General features: G+C 33.3%; 1 protein-coding gene across 2 annotated transcripts in view; it reads left to right on the forward strand.

Moving 5' to 3' along the window:
* Positions 1 to 22,321, forward strand: part of Arid4a (AT-rich interaction domain 4A) — a 77,907-nt gene that overhangs the window by 14,433 nt on the left and 41,153 nt on the right. For both annotated transcript variants that reach the window (XM_015480927.2, XM_015480930.2), the window contains exons 6-11: positions 3,648 to 3,727; positions 3,818 to 3,912; positions 7,597 to 7,729; positions 11,186 to 11,265; positions 12,600 to 12,676; positions 13,194 to 13,360. In XM_015480927.2, coding sequence (XP_015336413.1) covers positions 3,648 to 3,727; positions 3,818 to 3,912; positions 7,597 to 7,729; positions 11,186 to 11,265; positions 12,600 to 12,676; positions 13,194 to 13,360 — 632 coding nt within the window. The remainder of the gene's footprint in view (positions 1 to 3,647; positions 3,728 to 3,817; positions 3,913 to 7,596; positions 7,730 to 11,185; positions 11,266 to 12,599; positions 12,677 to 13,193; positions 13,361 to 22,321) is intronic.

A 22,321-nucleotide genomic window follows, 5' to 3' on the forward strand; every position in this document is an offset into this window, starting at 1 on the left:
CAGGAAGAGTCTAAAAAAGTCAAACTCAGAAAAGAGTAGAATGGCAATTATGGGGTCTGTGGTGGGGTGCAGGGGATGAGAGATTGGTGAGATGTTAGTCAATACAAAATTTGTTAAGTAAGTTAAAGAAATCTATTGTGTGCAAGAGTAGATTCTAAGTGTTCTCACCACAAAAAAAAATATATGTGATGTAATTCATATGTTAGCTTGATTAGCCATTCCAATGTATACATACTGTATTTCATAACATTATGTTGTATAGTGTAAATATATACTATTTTTATTTGTCAAGTAAAAGTAAATTTCTTAAAAACTATTGGTTCTACCTAGGATATATATACATATATTTTAATTTTAAAGCTTTTATCCCAGCCATGTGAAATATTCTGTTAATCCTAATTGCTATCCAAAAACATAACAACAATGATATTTATTTTTGTGAAGTCAGAATTCTTGACTTCCTCCCCTTTTTTTTTAGCCCAAGAGCAACAGAATATATTATGTAGCGTAGGTGTGTAGTAGGCTATACCATCTAGGTTTGTGTAGGTTTATTTTATGCTTCCTTATACCGGCTTATTATGTCTTTTGATTCTTCCTTAACTAAATTAATTATAGTTCATTGGTTAACTTTCTGAACCTCAGTTTCTTTATCTATAAAAGAAGGATAATGATTCCCAACTTGCAGAGATTTTTGTGTGGATTACAATATGGTAGAAGCTTAATTAGCGGTAGATAATTACATCTTTGGAAAGATATAACTTTATTTACTGTTATTATTTTACTGTCCTACATTATCATTGTTATGATAACAGGTAGGCAAATATTTTTTGTATTTAGTAATTACACCCCTGTTGTTTTTTCTCTTTCCATATTTTTATTGGTACATTGTAGTTTTACATAATCATGGGATTTCTTGTTATAAATTCATACATGCACACACAGTATAACAATATAATTTGGTCAGTAGCACTCCGTACACACCCCTTATTGTTTTCTGATTGTGAATTCTAACAGATTAGGTTTAAGGTTTGTATGTTTTGTCTTTTTTATATGATTAGTGTTTTCATGAGAATATTATCTTTTTTGTTTTCTTTTAAGTAGATTTTCGTATTTACATCAAGTGTTATAATAACAGTGATACTACTTTTGACTTACATCCATGTTCTTTCCTATTCAAATTGCCATTTTGGTGGACATCAGACATAAAGATTATTAAATCCTTAAACTATTTTTCTCTTGGCATGTCGTACCATAAAGGTGAACTAAATCTTAACTTTAGACAACAGCTAATCATTTCGCTCTTATCAAAATCCTAAAGTCACTTTTCCATCTTGTTGTTGTTCTTTTGGATGGTACTTTTATCATGAAAGCCAAGAGAGGAACTTCTTTCAAAGGAGCTTCTTTGAGGGTTTTGGTAATCAGGGATGTCAAGATTAATAACTCCACTATGTTGTTGGATTTTCATGAGTTTCAGAAAATCTTTAAAAGTTACATTACTTAACAAATGTATAAAGTACTTCAATATATACATTTGCGTAGTTTTGTGAATTAAAAAAAAAGCTATTTCTCTTTGTTTACTTGAAGTAGGAAGGGTTCATTTATAAAACTGTGAAGTAATCATACCACAACCCTCTTTTGAACAGAAACTAAGGAAAATAAATTGTAAAAATTTGTCATCAGAATGTTTTGATTTAGGGCTGCCATTGACAAATGATAGAACCCTGTGAAAAGACTTTGCTATTTAAATATGATATTATCGATCATCCTTATTCTCATTTTCTCTCCTCATACCTACACTTAAATATGTATATGCACAGTATCATTATCTTTACCATTGTAGGCATAAAGGAAAATTGAAACCTTTAAGGTTTTATTCTTTATAAAACTTTACACTACGGGCATTAATACTAAGATGAAGAATTATTTTAAGTTTAATGATCTCATTTGAATTTTGAAAGAATTGTGGTTTATTATACTTGTTAACATATACATCATGATTTTTGATGTACATATTTTGGACATTATTAATCAAGAGCAGATTGGTGATGTAATTGATGGAGGATGTTGTGTTTTATTCTGTCATTGTATGTGCAGGTAGTCATCAATTTTTGGATCATGGACAGCATATAGCACAGCTGCTTTTGTGAAATCATTGTGGTTCTTTGACTATATGCTTCAGGACCTTTTATTGTCTCCTGCATATAAGAGAATATAAACTAGATATCTTTAGTCTCAGAAAGAGAACTGGTTGAAATAGATAAGTACACAAGTGCTTTTATTTAAGTTTTCTTTTAAAAACTTGTTAAAAATAAGTTTATGATTTGAAGGCAGAGTGCTTACTAATGAAGCATCCTTTTTTAAAAAAAATTCAGGATTCTCATTCTGATATTAATATAACTAATTCTTAAGTTATTAAGTAGAGGTGTTATAGAGTTTTCCTTTGTTAATATTAACTTACTCTATTAAAATGGAAAAGAATCTAGAATTAAGAAAATTAGGATTAGATCTTGATAATGATAATTTTGTATATATATGCTTTCCTGTGAATATGTTCTTTTCATAAGATATACAATCACCATTGTACGAATATGCATTTTAAGTATCTGAGGTGAGGATTCTGTCTTCTTATATTTTATTTCTTCACAATACTAGATGATTTGATGTCTTCTGAAAGCATTTTCTTCTTAATAAGCTTAATATTATGATAAAATCTGTACATTCTGCAAAATTAAACCTATTAATATTATCAAAACTATAGTTAGTTTTATGGGGAGTATTAATGAGAAATTGTTAAACTACCTTTATTTCTTGAACTATTTAAACATAGTTAATTAAGTAGTATGATTGTGTTAAATAGGTAGTAAAAGTAAAAACTTTCACTGAGTGATCATAACTTCTTTTAATTTCTTTTTTTAAAAAAACAACTTTGTATCTTTCTGAAATTTCCTTATTTCAGTCCTTATTTCTGACTCACTTGTAAGTGTCTTTCTAGCAGAAGAAAAGCTTGATCCTTAGGACTTTCAAATTTAACAACCAGTATTTCCATATCATGCAATTAAGTAGAAGAAGTGGCATTAGCAGGGGCTGGGGATGTGGCTCAAGCGGTAGCGTGCTCGCCTGGCATGCGTGCGGCCCAGGTTCGATCCTCAGCACCACATACCAACAAAGATGTTGTGTCCGCCGAAAACTGAAAAATAAATATTAAAAAAAAAAAAAAAAAAGAAGTGGCATTAGCCAATAGCATTACTGAGGTCAAACAGCTTCAAGAAGTCAGGGGTACTCCATTGATAACTGTTGCAAAAGAACTCATACTATTTCTTTTAAACCATTTTTTTTTGCTTATTCTTCTAAAAGGGAAGAAAGTTTAATGTTCATTCTTTGTCGGGTTTGCCAATGTTAAAAAGGTAGTTCTATAGTGATAGAAATTAAAAAAGCAAATGGAAATAAGTAGTTGGGACAGCCATTTAACTTTAGTCTCTTTGGTACATACAGTGTAAAAAAATGTGGTATGTTCATTTTAAAGGGTTCTGAAAAATTGCTAACAAATATTAAACTCTAAATAAATAGCAATAATACTAGTCTTTGCACTGACATTCTTATTTAATTTGTATTCATAAATTCTCTGATATCTTTTGCTTATCTTGCAGTGTTTGATGACGGTGATGAGAGAACATTGAGGCGTACATCACTTTGTTTGAAAGGAGAGAGACATTTTGCAGAGAGTGAGGTAGGGTGACAGGGATGGACTTTTGGGGTTTAACAATAGCTATTGGTCTAGAGGTAAAATGTGAATTTAATTCATCTATTTCTTATCCAGACACTTGACCAGCTTCCATTAACAAATCCAGAGCATTTTGGAACTCCAGTAATTGCAAAGAAAACCAATAGAGGAAGAAGGTCCTCACTTCCAGTGTAAGTTTTTCATATTTGGGTATCTTAGTTATAGTTAGTACCACATTAAACAGGTTATTTTCCCAGTATGGCTACATTTGATTGGGTAACCTGGATAACCTTTTTTCAACATCTTGTGTCCTTATGTTAGACATTTTATTTTGAGTAGACCTTATCCTTAATTATTCTCATTACTTTGCCCTCAGATTATCATAACTCCATTTTCAGAAAGGCTACATTTGTTTTAAATTACTTTGCCCAAATCCTTAATCTTAATGATGAGTTCCCTTTCGTAATGGAGTATATGTATTTCTTTTACCTTTTTATTTTCAAAATTTTTCACACTTAAAAATTGAAAGAATAATATAATGAAAACTGGGCATGATGGCTCACTTCTGTCATTCCAGCTATTCAAGAGGCTAAGACAGGAAGATGAGGCCAGGCTGGCAACTTAGTGAAACTCTGTCTCAAAGTAAAATTTTAAAAATGACTGGGATGCTGGGTGCAGTGATGCAGCACTGTAATCCCAGCTGCTCAGGAAACTGAGGCAGAAGGATTGCAAGTTCAAAACCAGTCTCAGCGACTTAGCAAAGCCCTAAGTAATTTAGGAAGACCCTGTCTCTAAATAAAATATAAAAGGGGCTGGGGATGTGGCTCAAGCGGTAGCGCGCTCGCCTGGCATGCGTGCGGCCCGGGTTCGATCCTCAGCACCACATACAAACAAAGATGTTGTGTCCGCCGAAAACTAAAAAATAAAATATTAAAAAAAATTATCAAAATAAATAAATAAAATATAAAAAAGGACTGGGGATGTGGCTCACTGGTTAAGCATCCCTGCGTTCAGTCCTTGATTCTTAAAAAAAAAAAGCGGGGGCTAAGGATGTAACTCACTGGGATTACTTGCCTATCACGTGCAAGGGTTCAATTCCCAGTCCTGCCAAAAAATAAAAAGTAATAATAGTAGTAATGCAGTGAACTTTTATGTACTTTTCATTGGTTTCACCAATTTTTAATGTTTTGGGGGGCACATTTTGCTTTATATTCTTCTCTTTTCACATATGTTGTTATACTTAATTCTGCCCATTTTCCTAATAGTAGTTTTTATGACATCCCTTCCCTTTTCCCTCTGATTCTAGGATATAATCCAAAATCATACACTGTATTTTTTTGGGAAGTACTGGAGATTGAACTGAAGGTTTCATTCATGCTTAGCAAGGACTCTACCACTGAACTACAACTCCAGACCTTTTTTTTTTTTTATTTGTAGATGGACACGATATGTTTATTTAATTTATATATTTTTATGTGGTGCTTGATTGAACCTAGGGCTTCACACATATGAGTCAAGCGTTCTACCACTGAGCCACAGCCCCAGTCCCAGACCTTTTTTTTTTTTTTAAGTTTCGAGATAGGTTCTTACTAAATTGCTTAGGCTGGCCTCAAACTTGAAATCTTCCTTCTTCAGCCTCCTGAGTGCCTGGTTTTATACACAGGTGTCATCAACCTGTCTATATGGTTCTTAAATGCCCTTTAATCTGGAAAAGTCCTTTGACCTTTTTTGTTTTATATAACCCTGACATTTTTGAAGAATATAGGCAAGTTTTAATAGACTGTTAATCAATATGGGTTTGCACAATAGTTTTTTCATCATTATATTCAGGTTGTATATTTTTGACAGTTATACTATGTAAATGATTCTGAGTTGTTTTCAGTGCTGGTGCATTTATAAGTATATGTTATCAGTTTTTCCCATAATTGGTGATATTAACTTTGATCACCTACTTAAGGTGCTGTCTACCAAATTTCTCAACTTTGAAATTAATCATAGTTTACCATTTTCCCCTTTGTAACTCATGAATCTGTGTGATGATACTTTAAAATTATTTAAATACTGTGTTCTTTTTTTTTAATACTTATTTTTCAGTTGTTCACAATATCTTTATTTATTTTTATGTGGTGCTGAGGATCGAACTCACGTCCTCACTCATGCTAGGCGAGCATTCTACCACTGAGCCACAACCCCAGCCCTACTGTGTTCTTTATCAAACTTTCAGTGGTCTTTGTTATTCGATAATTTTTGCCTACTACTATAATACCAAAATGGTGATTTTTTAAAAATTTTTTTGTGTGTTTGCTACATTTCTTAGCTATCATGTAACTACAGTAAAAATCTTTTCCTTATCACTATGGACTCATGAATTTTAATTTTACTTAATGGGTTATGATTCACTGTTTAAAAATTAATTTTGATGCTCAAGCTGTCCCAGTTTTAGCCAGCAGGAGCCTCTCTGTGCCCTTTCAACATATCCTCACCATTTCTTGAGCATTTTGTCACTTTCTGGCATGACAAAGTATCTTAGCCTCATGTTATTTTTTTCCTGCCTCAACTCTGGAATTGGCCATTTCTCCAGGGACCCTTGTATCTTTTAGTGGAAAATAGTAGTTAGAAACCAAGACCCAAGTATAAGACTCAAGTATCAGATGTACTTATTGCTGCTAGGAGAGGGTGGGGAGGTTTTATAGTGAAGATTTTAAAAGGCAAAGTCAGTAATGCTTAAGTTGAAATCCAGAAAGTAATAGAAGATCTTTGGGGTCCCTAAGTGGAGGTATCCATTCCACTACTTCCTAGATATGTTAGTTTGGAGAAATTATTTCACCTTTGTGAAATTAAGTACATTTACATATATTTACTCTAGTGTTCACAAAACTTGCAAGATACTATTCTTGGTTCATAACTGAGAAAAATGGAAATGATAATGCATTGGCCAGTTTGGAGGAAGTTAGATAATATATATAAATTTTCCATGTATAATAAGAACTTGGTGTATTACATGTATTCAATAAATCATTAATATCTAAATATTTTATTCTTAGGTTAGTCTCTTAGACTTTTATTGAAATCTTGCTCACACTTATTTTATCTATGCTTTTAAAAAGTTGAGTCATCTGGTTTCTCAAAAGTGCAGGAGATTTGGAGAAGCAAATAGAGGTGTTAGAAGAAGATAAAAAAGATTGATCAATACAGACAATAAAGAAAGCAGTGTTGAGTTTGACATCTATGAAGAGGAAAAGAATGAATGAAACCATAACAGGATAAGGAACTGAATGAATTTGAACCACTTAATAAGAATTAATAGTTTTGTATACCTGTAGTAAACTCCAGCCATATCAATGTAATGCAGGATGTTTTTAAGATATCAAATTATTCAATAACTCAAATGGGAGTACATATACATTTTTATTAAAAAAGAGATAATAGGCTTATAATTAATACATACTGATTACACTTTAGGATAAACTTTTGTTATCCAGATAAGTTACATAGATAAACTTTCATCTCTGTTTTCCTGAGATATTTTCATAGATTGTTAGAAAACTAAAATTTATTATCTGACCTCTGGCATTAAAAAACAGAAATGCAATCTTCAAAAATGTAAGTACTTAATGGTGGTGTAGTTAGCCTTTTCTGTCCCAGATGGTGGCTTCTATGAGGACCTACTTGATACAGTGAAGTGGGCTCAGTTACCATAGACAGCTCAGGGATGACTTGTGTGCAGCTAAGAAAGTATCCATCTCCTCAGTTCCAATAGGAATAGAGAGTCTACTACATTATGTGCTGAATTCAACATACTAAATTCACACCACTTTGATTGTGTTGAATAATGATTTATGTTAGCATAATGATCAGGTTATTCTAACTTGTAGTACTGAAGATGAAAAGGAAGAAGAAAGTAGTGAAGAGGAAGATGAAGATAAGCAACGTCTCAATGACGAATTATTAGGAAAAGTTGTTTGTGTGGTATCTACAGTTGAGAGGACTGAATGGTATCCTGCTCTGGTAAGTAAGGTTTCTTTGCACAGTTTATCAACCATATAAATATTTATTTAGAATAGATTTTTTAAAAAGCTTTTGAAATATTGTGAAAGCATTACACAAATTTAATATGGTGCAGATTTAAAACCTGAGCAGTCATCCAGGTCTACAAAAATCTTATTTCACTGCTGTCCTTTATTATTCCCTTTTTTTCATTCTCATTTACTGGAACGTTTCAGTTCTTGCCTCAAAATATGTCCAGTGGCCTCTCTATCCATTTTTGTACCTTCAGGTTCCTTTAGCTTGATTCCTGAATTCTTTTTTTACTAAATTCAGACTACTTTTCTACTTTTAAAGTTAGTTACAATCTTTTTTTAAATAGTGATTTAACCATGATAATCCTATTCTCAAAAATAAACCTTCAGTCAGGTACAGTGGCACAAGACATGTACATAGTCACAACTGCTCCGGATATTGAGACAGGAAGATGGCTTGAGCCTTGGAGTTGAAGACCGGCCTGGGCAACAAAGTGAGACCCTTATCTCAACAATAAATAAATAAATAATCAGTTTTCACTGAATCTGCCTTATTATCAATTTTGCATTCTTTAAGTGGATATTTGAGACCATCCTTAGATATTCAGTTGTTTTCTAAACACCCCATCCCACCCCGGTGTAACTAACATACCTGATTCCTGTGAGCTCTTACCCCACCTTAATTAGCAGAGACAAGAGTATTATTTGATGAGATGAGTCAAAAGTATTTGTCTTGCCCATTGCGGAGGTACATGCCTGTAATCCAAGTGACTGGGGAGACTGAGGCAGGAGGCTCAGGAGTTCAAATTTAGCCTCAGCAACTCAGTGAGTCCCTAAGTAACTCTAATATAAGAAAGGGTCGGGGATGTGGCTCTAAGCGTCCCTGGGTTCAATCCCTGGTACAAAAAAAAAAAAAGAATTTGTCTCACTGGGACTCCATTTCGGTTAGGTATTAAATGAGAATAGGGGAATAATAGAAAACATGACTGAAAAAATAATTTGTATCTGGTACAGAAGGATCCTTAAAAGACTAAGTAAGGTTTCTTTGTACAGTTTATCAACCTGTAAGAATTTGGATTTAATTCTGCAGAGAATTTTGCAAAAGAGTGGTATCATTTGAACTGCTTGTTTAGGAATGTTGATAAAGCAGTGGTGTGTTGGAACCATTGTTGTTGCAAAGCCAGGAGGTGGCAAGAATCCATTTGAATGCCATTAGAATGGTTCACACGTAAGATCATGAGGCCTTCAGTTACGCCTATTCATCCTTTAAGACTTTAAGTCTTAATGCCACACCTCTTCCTTGCCACCTTGGGTTAACTCTTCCTTCTAGGTATTTGCATACTATCTTGTGCCTTGTGGTATCACTGTACTTATCCCCATTTTGTTCTTTTTGTATGTCTTCTTTTGTTTGCTCCTCAGTTATGCTTTTAGATCTTTAGGGTAGGTACAGCTATAATACTAGTCTTAAGAATTACCAGTACCTACCAAAGAAACATTTTCTTCCATTTGTTGTTAAGACAAGATGTGACTGCCAAGAATATTTAATAATCTGGATGTATACTGTGCAATAAAATAGTCATGAACTGTATGGGTTATTTAAGTTTAAATGTAGCTTAGTTAAAGTTAAATAAAATTGGGGACTGGGAGTACGTATAATTTAGTGGTAGAGCACTTACCTAGTACATACGAGGCCCTAAGTGTGATCCCCAGCACAGTATGAAAAAGATTACAAATCCAGTGCTCAGTTCTGTGTAACTCAATGCTACTGTATTGGACAGTGCATAAAAAGTCTACGTATAGTGCTAGATTGTAGGAGAGAGGATAGTATTGGGGAACTCATGAACAGGTGTATTTCAGTAATTTATCACGAGTCTTTTTTTTTGTACTGGGATTTGAACCCAGAGGCACTTAACCACTGAACTCTACATCCCAGACGTTTATTTTTTATTTTGAGACAGGGTCTCTCTAAGTTGCTTAGGCCCTGGATAAGTTGCTGAGGCTGGCCTTGAGCTTGCAATCCTCCTACCTAAGCCTCCCAAGTCACTAGGATTAAAGGTGTTCACCACTGCACCTGGCTTTTTTCTCTTTTTGTGAGATGGGATCTTGCTTTGTGGCCCAGCCTGGCCTGGGACTCCTGGGCTGGAGTGATTCTCCTACCTCCACTTACTGATCAACTAGGACTATCATCGTGTGCCACCACACCCAGTTTAATTTTTTTTTAAATATAAATTCTATAAAGTATTCAGAAATTATTTACTAGTAAGCATTAAGACATTTGTTATTTTTAAAAGTTAAAAAGTATTTTATTTAGGGCTGGGGATGTGGCTCAAGTAGTAACGTGCTCGCCTGGCAGTCATGAGGCATTGGGTTTGATCCTCAGCACTATATAAAAATAAAATAAAGATACTGTGTCCACCTAAAACTAAAAAATAAATTTTAAAAAAAGTATTTTGTTTAGATTTTTTTTTTCCTTTTTTCTTTTTATTTTTTTGGTGGTACTGGAGTTTGAACCCAGTGCCTCATGCATGCAAGGCAAGCACTTCACCAACTGAGCTATATCCCCAGTTCCCTTTTGTTTAGATTTTTAAAAATTTGTTTTAATTATTAAAAATTATACATGCCGGGCTGGGGATGTGGCTCAAGCTGTAACACGCTCGCCTGGCATGCACGGGGCGCTAGGTTCAATCCTCAGCACCACATACAAATAAAATAAAGATGTTGTATCCACTGAAAACTAAAAAATAAATATTTAAAAAAAACCTCTCTCTCTCTCTCTTTAAAAAAAAAAAAAAATTATACATGCCCTGGTAAGAAAAGGTTCTTAGGTGTTTCTTGTTTCGTTTCTAACAAAAGCCATATTTTAAAATAGATGCTGATTGAAGTATGTTTTTAAAAATTATAATGTGTCCATATTTTCTTTTCCTTTTTCCCTTTTTGAGATACTGGGGATTGAATCCAGGCTCGCTCTACCACAGAGGTATATCCCCAGCCCCTTTTACTTTGAGACAGGGTCTCCCTAAGTTGCAAAGGCTGACCTTGAACTTTTGATTCTCCTGCCTCAGTCTTCTGAATTGCTGGCTTTACAGGTATTCACTGCCACACCTAGCTGGTGCCAGATTTTCATCTCAGATCACACCTTCATAAATTTTATTTTTTGGTCAAAAAATGAATTATTATTTAGCTTAGATAAATCCTAAATATTTTAAAAGTAAAGGTCACATTTTAACGTATATTTTATCAGTTATTCTTTTTACATATTATCCAGAGTTTGTTTTTTTTATTGTTAAACAGTTCATTAATAATGGAAGTTATTTATAATGGAGCTATTTCTTGTAAAGTATAATCCATTTGAGAAGTTAGGGGACCAGAGGTATTCTTTTAAAAAATATATTCTTTTACTAAACAAGGGAAATAGGGATCATTAGTTCTTTATTTTATATTTCAGGTAATATCTCCTAGCTGTAATGATGACATCACAGTGAAAAAGGATCAGTGTTTAGTTCGATCATTTATCGATTCTAAATTGTAAGTAATGAATCACTTAATAATTTTACATGGGAGAATAAAAAGTAGAATCAGTAATAGACCCACTTCACTGTGTTTTTATTTTTAAAATTCTAATCACTTATTAACTGAGAAGTTATTATAAGTTTTGAGTTTTTGTAATGTAGGGTATTTTTTACTGATATGAAAACAATATTAAGAAAATGTTATTTTCTAAATAAAGCAAGGCATTGATTTTTCTTTAATTGTAGAACTATTTTTATCATGACCATTTCATATTATGAACTATGAACTTATTTTTAATAGAGTTTATAGTACTAGAATAATTATTTTGACTTTCTGATTAAAAACCAGACTGTTGGAAACTTCCCTAAGTTTTCCCTCAGTTTTTTTCTTTTTTTTAAAAAGGAGAAATTTAATGCATACATTTATTAAGTATCATTCTCCAAAAAAATTTAATACCATAATATATCTCTTTAATACCATAATATATCTTAATACTTAAGATACTTAAGTATTAGTTTTGAGTAATTTTTTTAAAATTAAAATTAGTTAATAATTAAGAAATATTGAACATTAAAGTAAGCATCTGTTTCAGTCAGCTTTTTCACTGCTGTGATTAGAAGACCTGACAAGAACAATTTTAGAGAAGGAAAAGTTTATTTGAAGGCTCATGGTTCCAGGTGTCTGTGTCCATAGGCAACCAGCTCCATTCTTTGGGGCTTGAGATGAGGTAGAATATCATGGCAGAAGAGTGTGGCAGAGGGAAAGAGCTCACATGATGATTAGGAAGCAGAGAGACTCTACTCACCAGATGCAAAATATATTCCCCCAAAGCATGCCTTCAATGATGCACCTCCTCCAGCCACACCTTATCCACCTTCAGTTACCATTCAATTAATCCTATCAGGGGATTAATTCACCAGTAGGGTTAAGGCTCTCGTAACCCAATCATTTCTCCTTTAAACCTTCTTGCATTGGCTCACATGTGAGTTTTCTGGGTATACCTCACATCCAAACCATAACAGCATCACTATCTACAAGTGTTGGAAATATTATGCTTATTATCAGTTTCCCTGCACTATCTGTAGGAGGGTTATATGGATTTAAGGCTCTCAAATTAGTGGTACTTTGAGTATATAAAACTTCAGAAATAAGATACTAGCTTTGCTTGTATTCTCTCTGATCCTTTATTAAAGATGGGGATATGCATGGTCTTAGACTTTTAAAACACTTTTATAAGCAAAATAAATTTGATTTGGGGTTTTATATTTTTCATTTTTTAATATAAACTACTGAAGTCATAAATTTTATTTAATAAGTGGTTTTCCTCCCCTTTATTTTTCTGTTATTAGTTATTCTATAGCAAGGAAAGATATTAAGGAAGTAGACATTCTCAATCTACCAGAATCAGAGCTCTCCACTAAACCAGGTAAAATAGGAGGAATCAATCCCTTATTTCAAAATGAATGAAATCCCTTATTTCTCAATGAATAAAGCCAGATCGAATATTCTCGGGTGCCCTTTTTACTGTTTAGAGTTGATTATCGCTCTTATCTGATGGCAGGGTTGCTTTTTTTTTTTTTTTTTATTAAATGGTGTTGGCTTTGAACCCAGGGCCTCATGTGTGCTAGGCAACTGCTCTACCACTGAGTCACATCCCCAGACCTTAATGGTAGTTTTTTAAATGTATGGATAAAATATTCGATTCATAATTTTTAGACAAGTTTAACTTTAATATTTTGCCATTAAGATTTCTAACAGTACTCCCTAAAGTAATAACAAACATTTATATAACATTATAGCTTAAGAAATATGTTCAACCTTACCGCATCATTTTATACATGCTGAATTTGAATTCAGATCTTCTGATTCTGAATGTCATGCCTTTTCTATCATTCTGTGCTGTTAATTCCATAGCAACTGCTGAAGTACATTTTCACTCGTAGGGCTACAGAAAGCAAGTGTCTTCTTAAAAACTAGAATTGTTCCTGATAATTGGAAAATGGATATAAGTGAAATCCTTGAGTCATCCAGTAGTGATGATGAAGATGGTCCTGCTGAAGAAAATGATGAAGAAAAGGAAAAGGAAGCCAAAAAGGAAGAAGAGGAGGTGGTAGGTATAATTTCATGTTTATAGCAAATGTGAACACTTTTAATGCTCTCGAGTAATAATAATACCGTCATGTATTTACCCTCTGTTCAAGATTCCCTGTCACTTGTTTTATCCATTTCTAGCTCAAGTTGATTTGAGGGTTGAGGGAGCTTTTTGGCTCATAACTCAGTATGTAAATCAGCACTAGTTTTGGGGGGGTTAGAAGTGACAAGGAAGTGTTTATCAAGTTTTATCCACAAATTAATATTTGTTTTCTTAGGGTTTTTTCCAAATAACCCAGGAGGAAAGAAATGTACTTTTTAAGTATTTTATTTCATTTAAACTGTTGCCATATGAAATAACTGTTATCCTACTTTAAAGATGAGGTGAGATTCATAAAGGTTAAGTAACTTTTCCAAGGTGTCACAATTGAAATGTGGAGGATAGGGATTTGAACTCAAGTCTGGTTAGAGAATCCTGGTAGAGGTTAAGAGATAACCTCAAAATCTTTTTCAGGGTAAAAAATTCTATCCAAACCCGAAGAAAAGTTCATTTGGCTGTTTGAGAAAATATAGAAAAAAAATTTAGCTTATATTTTACAAGTATAAATGATTTTCTTTGTAATACTGCCATGTCATTTAAAATACAATTGTAGGAAATCATCCATAGAGTATCACATAATTGCTTATATGAATATTGTCTACTTATTCAACAGTATTGTTAAATATAATAGATTGTCCAGTACATTTTTGGATGTTATTAGGTCAAGGGGCTTAGGGGCAAAACAAAGAGAATGAATTTATTGAAAAAGGACTTATTTGAGCATGTGAAATATTTGCCTGGAAAAATGTGGGATGTTTGTTTCTGTTTTACATATACAAATATGTATCTGTGAAATATCATGAGTATAATTATATACGCTGTTTCTTTCCTTTTACTTCCTCTGCAGTATTTGGTTTTTTACACTCTGAAATCAGAATGGCGGTTCATACTTAAAGGCTGCCTACAGAGTTGCCATAGTAACATGCTGTTGGTTTTAAGTGAGCATGCTCGGAAAGACAGGAAGGTTTAGCAGAGGCTTGGCAGGTTGCCAATGGAGGTTTGCCAGATGCTTTGAAATGGGCTGTCTTTCTTTTCCTTTCATGTAATGTCTGATTTTTATGTGGAAGAGAATGTAAGTAGTGCTGTATAACCCTGCGGATGCTATGCCCTAAGAGGGAAAGCAAATATTTGCAAGTCAGACTGAAAAATGTCCAGACCCTGTACTGATTAAGTAGAAGGGGAATCTAACCATTTTGCATTTGAAAGAAAATGCAGCATATAGGTAAGATTTTTTTTTGTATATTTAGTTATCATTTTGATTGCCAAAAATCGGGTTAAATAAGTATTTTAGGTATTGAGGATGTGGCTAATATGGTCGGGTTCATAACCAAGTGTAATTGTTTCTTGTAAAAAAGACAGTAGGAGTCTATTTTTAGACTATCAGAAGATGAAAGCTATTTTTCTCAAATATAAGATAGATTTTGAAATGAAAATGATAATGAGACAGTTTGGCAAAATTCTGGATTTAAAGACTGAATATTAAATGTGAATTTTGTGTTTTATCTGTATTTATTTATGGATTATATGTTTTCAAGATAAATAGGCCACATTTTCAGGGTGTGAACTGTTGCAGCCTGTGGTTTAGCTTTTGTTTTTTTAATTAACATTAGTTAGGGTCTTTTACTGTCGAATATTGAAAAAAAGATTAGTCTAATTTATTTTTCTTAATACTTTTAATTGGTGTCCCTTCCAGAATGCATTTTTTCTACCCCCCAAAAAATCCTGAAATTTTAAACAAAGAGGGTAAAAGAGCTTTGTAGGAAGTTGTAGGGGGTGGCTATAAAATAGTAAATAGAGCTTGTATTACAATGATTATTTTTGTAAATATTATGTTTTATTCAAGCTGTGAGGAAATGTTACTAAAGAATGAAAGCAGAGGTAAAAAGCTCTGTTACCTATTGTTTGTAGGTAATAGTAGGGAAATTTTAAAAGATAAGGATGATTAAAAAGTTAGTATCTTAAAATGTTTTACTTAAATTATGAATCTGTTAAAATTAAGTGAACCTGGATGGTTTTAAACTACTAAAAAATAACAGCAAAATTACAAAATATAGACACTGATTTATATTATTTCCAATTATTTTTCAGATTGTCAGTTTCATAGCATGCTTTTTTAAATTCCTTAATATAAACGAATTTCTCTTTTCTCTGGCCATACAAGTAGGTTTTCTTGAGTAAGATTTTGGTTGCTTTAGAAAAAAAATCAGCTGCATTTCTTGCTCTTGGATTTAAGATTTAGTTGCTGAATCATTCTAACTTGTCTTCAACAATAATTTTTAAAATTTAAATATTGTTAAACTGAAAAGCACTTTTAGCCTATACACAACAAATAAAAAATGAATATTGTATAAAATGAATAATCTGATAAGCCAGGGCCTACCTGGCTTAGTCATTATGGGCCTTCACCACATAAGTGAGGCTAAGCTGTTGTATCATGTTACATATCATAAGTCTTTCCAAAAGGTAGTGTTGCTATGCTTTTCATGAAGATTTAATGTTGCTCTTCAGTGATCAGAAAGATCTTTTATAATATTCTATAAACCACTGTGACAATACTGTAGCTGTCATTTGATGTTTGTAGTACAGCAAGCAATTTTACGCAGTAGAATCATACAAGTGTTAGATATTTCTGCAGTGGTAATTAGCAGTAGGCATTGTTTTTATGTTTGATACTTTAGGTGCTCCAACCTAAGAGTAAGTAATAAGGACATTTGAGATTCTATGATTTTATTATGGAAGGGTATCTTGTTTTTACTTCACATTATCTTGAATTCCAAAGCATTTGGTAGTTCAGTATTAGAGTACAAGAAATATATCTCATACTGTTACTGATTGGGAAGACTTGAGGATCTGGCAGAAAGTAGGTCCTATGTGTATTAATGATTTTAAATTTCAACTTATTGACACTTATGTTGAAAAAAGCCCTAGAGAATATTTTTGTGGGTGTTGCCTAAATGTCTTTGTTCAGAAAATTTTATATTAGAAAAGATATACTGTAATTTCTTTTGAGCTTTGAAATTGATTGAAAAGTCCAGGAAAACACAAGTAATGATATCAATTATTTATTTACTCTTTACATATTTATTCTGAATAAAATATAGGGGGATTTTCTAAGGGTAAAATAAATGCATGGCTATTTAAAAGATTGATTATCAAGGGGAATTTGATGGACTTAGCCTTTTAAATCCTTATGGTTTGCTATAAGTAGGCTTATATGTTGGGTAATTTTTAAAAACCTTCTATGAATTTATGTTTAGTAATGAAAATTGAAATTTAGTGAATTTTTTTTAAGAACTGCTCTTTTAGTGTACATGTATTAATACTCATTTCTCTAGTCTTTTGACTTTTCTAGGGATGATTGTTTCATCTAATGTCTGAGACTCTACTCCATTATTGTAAAAATCATAAGTGCTTGCATTTTTTAATTCAAGGAAACATGAATATTTTTTGATGTTTTATCCAGTGTTATTTGTGTATTAATCTATGCCTTTTGCAGACTGTAAAGGCATTTGATAAAGTAATCATTCAGGATCACTTTGGGTATGAACTTAGAGTAAATGTTTGATAACTCGGGGAAATCATGCAAAGTCAGTAAAACTTTAAAGATTTTAAATGTAATGTCAATATTTTATCTAATAATTCAATCTGCCAATCATCAGATGTTTTTAAGCTGATCCTAAAAAGCCAAATTTCAAGGAATAATTGAGATTTTTAGCTTTCATTCAAATTTAAGAACTTACTTGCTAAAGTCTTAAATGTACTAATCAAGCTAACAAAAATGCCTTAATGAGTTTAGCAAAATCTGTCTTCTGATGCAAGCATAAAACTCTAACCAAATTAAGGTTATCTTGTCAGATTTAGAGTATTGCACATTTTTTGTATTAAAAACACTTTTCATTCAATATATTTTATGGTTTTGGTGATATTAGAGGGTTGACTGATTAAAAACTTGGATTTGATAGTGTCCAAACCACATCTTGATGATGTACCTTTTCAAATGGGGAAAATAATTACTAGACTCAGTGAACTCTGATACAATATAAATGTCATGTAATCATTTATTGTAGGCTGACTTTGTTAAACTAAAACAGTGTTTTACTATGAATGTGTCACATATCATGTGATCTTTGAAATTTTCTGTAAGTATATAACAGGAAAGAATGGTACTAATTTAAATTATACGATTATCAAATTTCATAGGGCCTTCAGTACTATTGGGCAATCCCCAGCTTCTGTAGTCAAATCTTTATTTCTTCCATTAAATCAACAACCCTATTCCCACTCCACTTCAACTTCGGGAAGAAACTAGGAGCTTCAAATGTTGTCCATGCTCCTTCCCAAGGAACATTTGACAACATATTGTCTTCTCTGTAAGAGAGGTATCTCAGTTCATGCTCTGAACTTCTTTCTTTCAGGAAATCTTAGATAATCAACTCTTTTTTTCTCACCAATATCTTTAACCCATATCCTTGTTTTGTATCCTCAGCAGCACCTTAAAACATGCCTGTCTTAACCTCCCTCCATATTCCCTCTGCCAGTCTTCTGGAAGCCTCTACTGTCCCTCCAGGTACTATGCTGTTTCCTCACCCTTGTGGCTGGATTGCTGAGCTGTATTTACTGTTTGAGCTATCTATACTGTTCCTGAACTCTTATTCACTCTTATTCAATTCATTGTGGTGTGTCTCTTCTCACCACAACCTGAACAACTTTAGTAAGGTTACCAGTGACCACCAACAAACTTTTGTACTAAATCAAAAATTTTTTATTTCAGTTCATTTGTCTACTAGCAGGATTCAACAGCCCTGACATACCTTTTTTAAGACACTTGACACACATGACATTACCCTTTTTTCCCCATTTACTTCCTAACCAAACACTATAATGGCTCCAAATCTGTATGTGCATCAAAGATGTCTTTTCGTAGTTGGGCTCAATGGCATATGCCTATAATTCCTGCTACTAGGGTGGATGAAGTAGGATTGAAGGTTCAAGGCCAGTCTGGCAACTTGATGAGACTCATTTTCAAAATAAAAGTGAATATAGTTTTGTGGATATAGTTTGTGGTAGATTGCTTGCCTAGCATGTGCAAGGCCCTGGATTCAATTCTTAGTACCACACATTCTTAGCAGCAATGAAGATTTCTTCTTCTTTTGCCGGGTGGAGGCGTATCGGGGATTGAACCCAGAGACACTTAACCACTAAGCCACATCTCCAGCCCTTTTTTATATTTCATTTAGAGACAGGGTCTCTCTGAGTTACTTAGGGCCTCCTTAAGTTTCTGGGCTGGCTTTGAACTCGCGCTCCTCCTGCCTCAGCTTCCTGAGCTGCTGGGATTACAGGCAAACATGCCTGGCTAAGATTTCTTCTTGTAATTACTCAATCTCAGTATTTGCATGACTGCACTCACCTTGCCTTCCCCAAAACATGCCCTTTCCCTGTTTGTCCCTAATTGATTTTAATAGAAGTGGCATCCACCCAGTTGTCCAAACCCAGACACATGAAAGTCACCTTGATTCCTCACTCTCTTCTTCCATCTGTTTAAACATACAGTGCTTTCTCTTCTATCTACTTGAATAGCTCTCCAATTTTCCCACTTCTTTTGGTTTATATTCTCTGCTTACCTTAGTCCAAGCCATTATTCTTTTTTATCTAGACTAATACAGCAGCATCCTAACTGCTCTTCACAGGTTCATGCTTGCCCTTCTCCAGTCTATTCTCTGCACTGGATCTAAAGTAGATATTTTAAAACTGAAACTATGTGTTATTTCTTTCTGCATATAATAGTTTTAGGGCACAAAAGATTGTGGATTTTATCTTTCTGATAGAAATACTTTTATAATATATAATGTCATCTCTTTCTAAAAATAATATACCGAATATTATTTAACTTGATATTTGCTCAATAGTTATTCTTGTAATACAGTGCTGACATGACTCTTAGCCCTTATACAAATACCATCAACTGTCAGTTTTTATATTTGATAACTTAGTGGACAGTTGTTCCTGGGGCTGAGCTTATGGACAGCCTAAGGAGTCATTTTGACATACGAATTACTTGAGTTACCAGACTTAATATTGGTTTTATGTTTTTATTTTAAGTTAAATTTAGAAGATAAGATTTTTTTCTTCTCCCCCTGCCCCCAAAGAGAGGTTTTTTCTATATTATCTAGGCTGAGCTTAAGTGATCCTCTTGCTTCAGCCTCTGAAGTAGCTGGGACTACTTGTGCACACTGCTGTGCACAGATTTTTTCATTTAAGTTTTTATTTGCTATTTCACAGAGGTCTTGTGACAACAAAGTATATCTAAAAATATAGCTGTTGTACTGGAACATACATCATCTGTAAGATGTACTTTTTAATATAGTCTGTTAAAATATGAAGCTTTTGGGCTGTAGCTGTAGCTCATTTGTAGAGTGCTTTACATCTATGCATAAGGGCCTGGATTTGATCCCCAACATCATAAAAAAATTAAAATAAGTAACTTTTATAAAAGATATAAACAAGTAAAGATGACCACACCAAATAATTTTCTCAGTTTATTTTTAGAGATTTGATGGGTTTTTAAATGAAAACTGCTTAATCCTCACAACAGCCTATGAGAGAGATTCTATATAAGTGTATATCACGTATATGGTATATAATATATCTCTTGTACATATGAGAGGAAGTTAAATATGTTATCCTGTGGTACCTTCCAAAGTGAAGTTTATAGAATTTTACAACTGATCTTCTCTTTTTTTGGTGTGTGTGTGTGTGTGTATGTGTGTGTGTGTGTGTGTATGAAAACTGAGGTTTAGAGAAGTTACAGAAGGTTTTATAGACTTTAAAATTTTTTTTCTCTTCTCAATATTGTAAGTTATATGAAAGCAGAGGATGTCAAGGATTTTGGTTTTCCCTTTTCCCACCAGTTGTGTGTACCCATCAGCTAACAATACCAAGCATGATTCTCATTAAACCTGCACTAAGTCGTTTCTGAATAAATGAATGTAAACTATGCAATTATCCTAGCAAATTACCATTTGACACAAGGTATTGGGAGATTTGTTGTAAGGTTCTGGAAAATTCACTTGGAAGGGTACCATGAGATAATGTGTCTAACTTTCCTTCATTGTATATCTTTTCTCTGGCAGTGCACTCTATAGTTTTGAATCTCATTTTCTAAACTAATTTTGTGAGTTTCTAAATAAATTCTTTTTGGCTTAAGCCATTTGGGGATAGTTTTCTGCCCCTTGCAGTAAGAGTTCTTCACTAATAATACCCCTTTGTATTTTCTCCACTTATTTCAGATGTCTTCTCTCTGTTCATCTTTTTTCACCTCCAACCCATTCTCCATAAACATCTTTCTAAAACATAGATGGTTCCTGCTGGAATCCCTTTAATGGTTTTCAGCCCCTCCAGGATAAAGCCTAGGCTTTTTATCATAGGCCTTTAAAAGTCTGGCCCTTTATGATGTGACCCACATTCACCTTTTTATTCTCCCTTCCACTATTCTTCAGCAGTATGGAACTTCTTATAGCTCCCCTGCCACCACTTAAACATTGTTCAGAATCTGCTTGTTGAGCTGTCAGGTATATTACATAGAGTATCACCTTCGTGTTGCCCATTCCCTTTATCAGTATTAAATATTATAGATAAAATGAAATGAAAAAATTTAAAACTCAGAAAATAGGTGTTAAGAAATTTAAAATGCAAAAGACTTCTACAAAGGAACCAAGAGAATTGTATTTGAATTAAAGTGGTTGTGTGTGGCTTATAAATGCATTTACCTTAGTAAGATGTTCTGGTATTTATAATTTTAAAAAATTGGTAAGGCTATTCAGTACATTTCAAAGTTAAAATTTAATATAAAACTGTGTAAGTAGCTACTGCTGTTTCAGAGATCTCCTCTTGCTGACTCCAAGCTGAGCTTCTATTTTGGAGGTGGTTAGGGAAGGAAGATGATGGGATTGTTAAAAGCTGAAGAGTGGGGACAACTTGAGATGGAGTTAGGGATGTAATGGGAAGGGGAGCCAATGAAGAGGATCAGAAGACAGCTTATAGACAGCATTGTGAAGGGGAGATAAAGATGCCGGTGTCCAAAATAACATTTCACATATACACAAAAATCAGTATTTTAGAATTAGAAAAATGTGCATGGTGTACTAGAGTACAAAAGAAGAAGACAGACATTGTATAATCATTGAAACTGCTAAAGGATACTGAGGGGTTCTTGAAAACTGAGAGTCCCATCAACAATTTATGTGTTTTCACATACAATACACAGTGCAGGGAAACCACAAATACTAGGTTTTTGTGGCACTTTCTCCCACTATCATAATATCAGGTTTTGTGACTTCAGTCTGTTATGTGCTAAGAAACTATCCTACTCCACTCCTTAGTAAGAACTCTGTACCAATTACATGAGGGGCTCTCATCTTTTACTCTTATGTATTTTGACAATTTGTACAACTTCCTAATTTGTATTCTGGAAAGTAGAGTTGCTTAGAGAGTTAATAGCTCAGGGGAAAAAAAAAGAACCAGGTATATACTATCAAAAAGCAAATAATATTTTATTCATCTCCCATTTTAATAAAATGGTAGAAAATCCATTTTTTTTTTACTGGAATTTGTGCCATTTCTAAGTGAATAATCATTCATTTCCAGATTAATGTATTTTGTAAAGGTAAAAGGTGAATGTAAGCAAGTTATTGGGACCTTAAGACAACCGTTCTTAATTTCTTCTCTCTTTACTATGACTGGTATTGCATTTATATCATCATTAATGTTAGCCCTCTAAATATAGAACAATGAAGAAAATCCTTCATTTGTGCAGATGCCATTTACATTTACATCTAAATTGAATGCTAGTTAATTAGTGATAAAATTTCGAGTAAAATAGGC

This window comes from Marmota marmota, unplaced genomic scaffold, assembly GCF_001458135.2.
Source record: "Marmota marmota marmota unplaced genomic scaffold, marMar, whole genome shotgun sequence".
In the NCBI taxonomy this organism is placed as follows: Eukaryota; Metazoa; Chordata; class Mammalia; order Rodentia; family Sciuridae; genus Marmota; species Marmota marmota.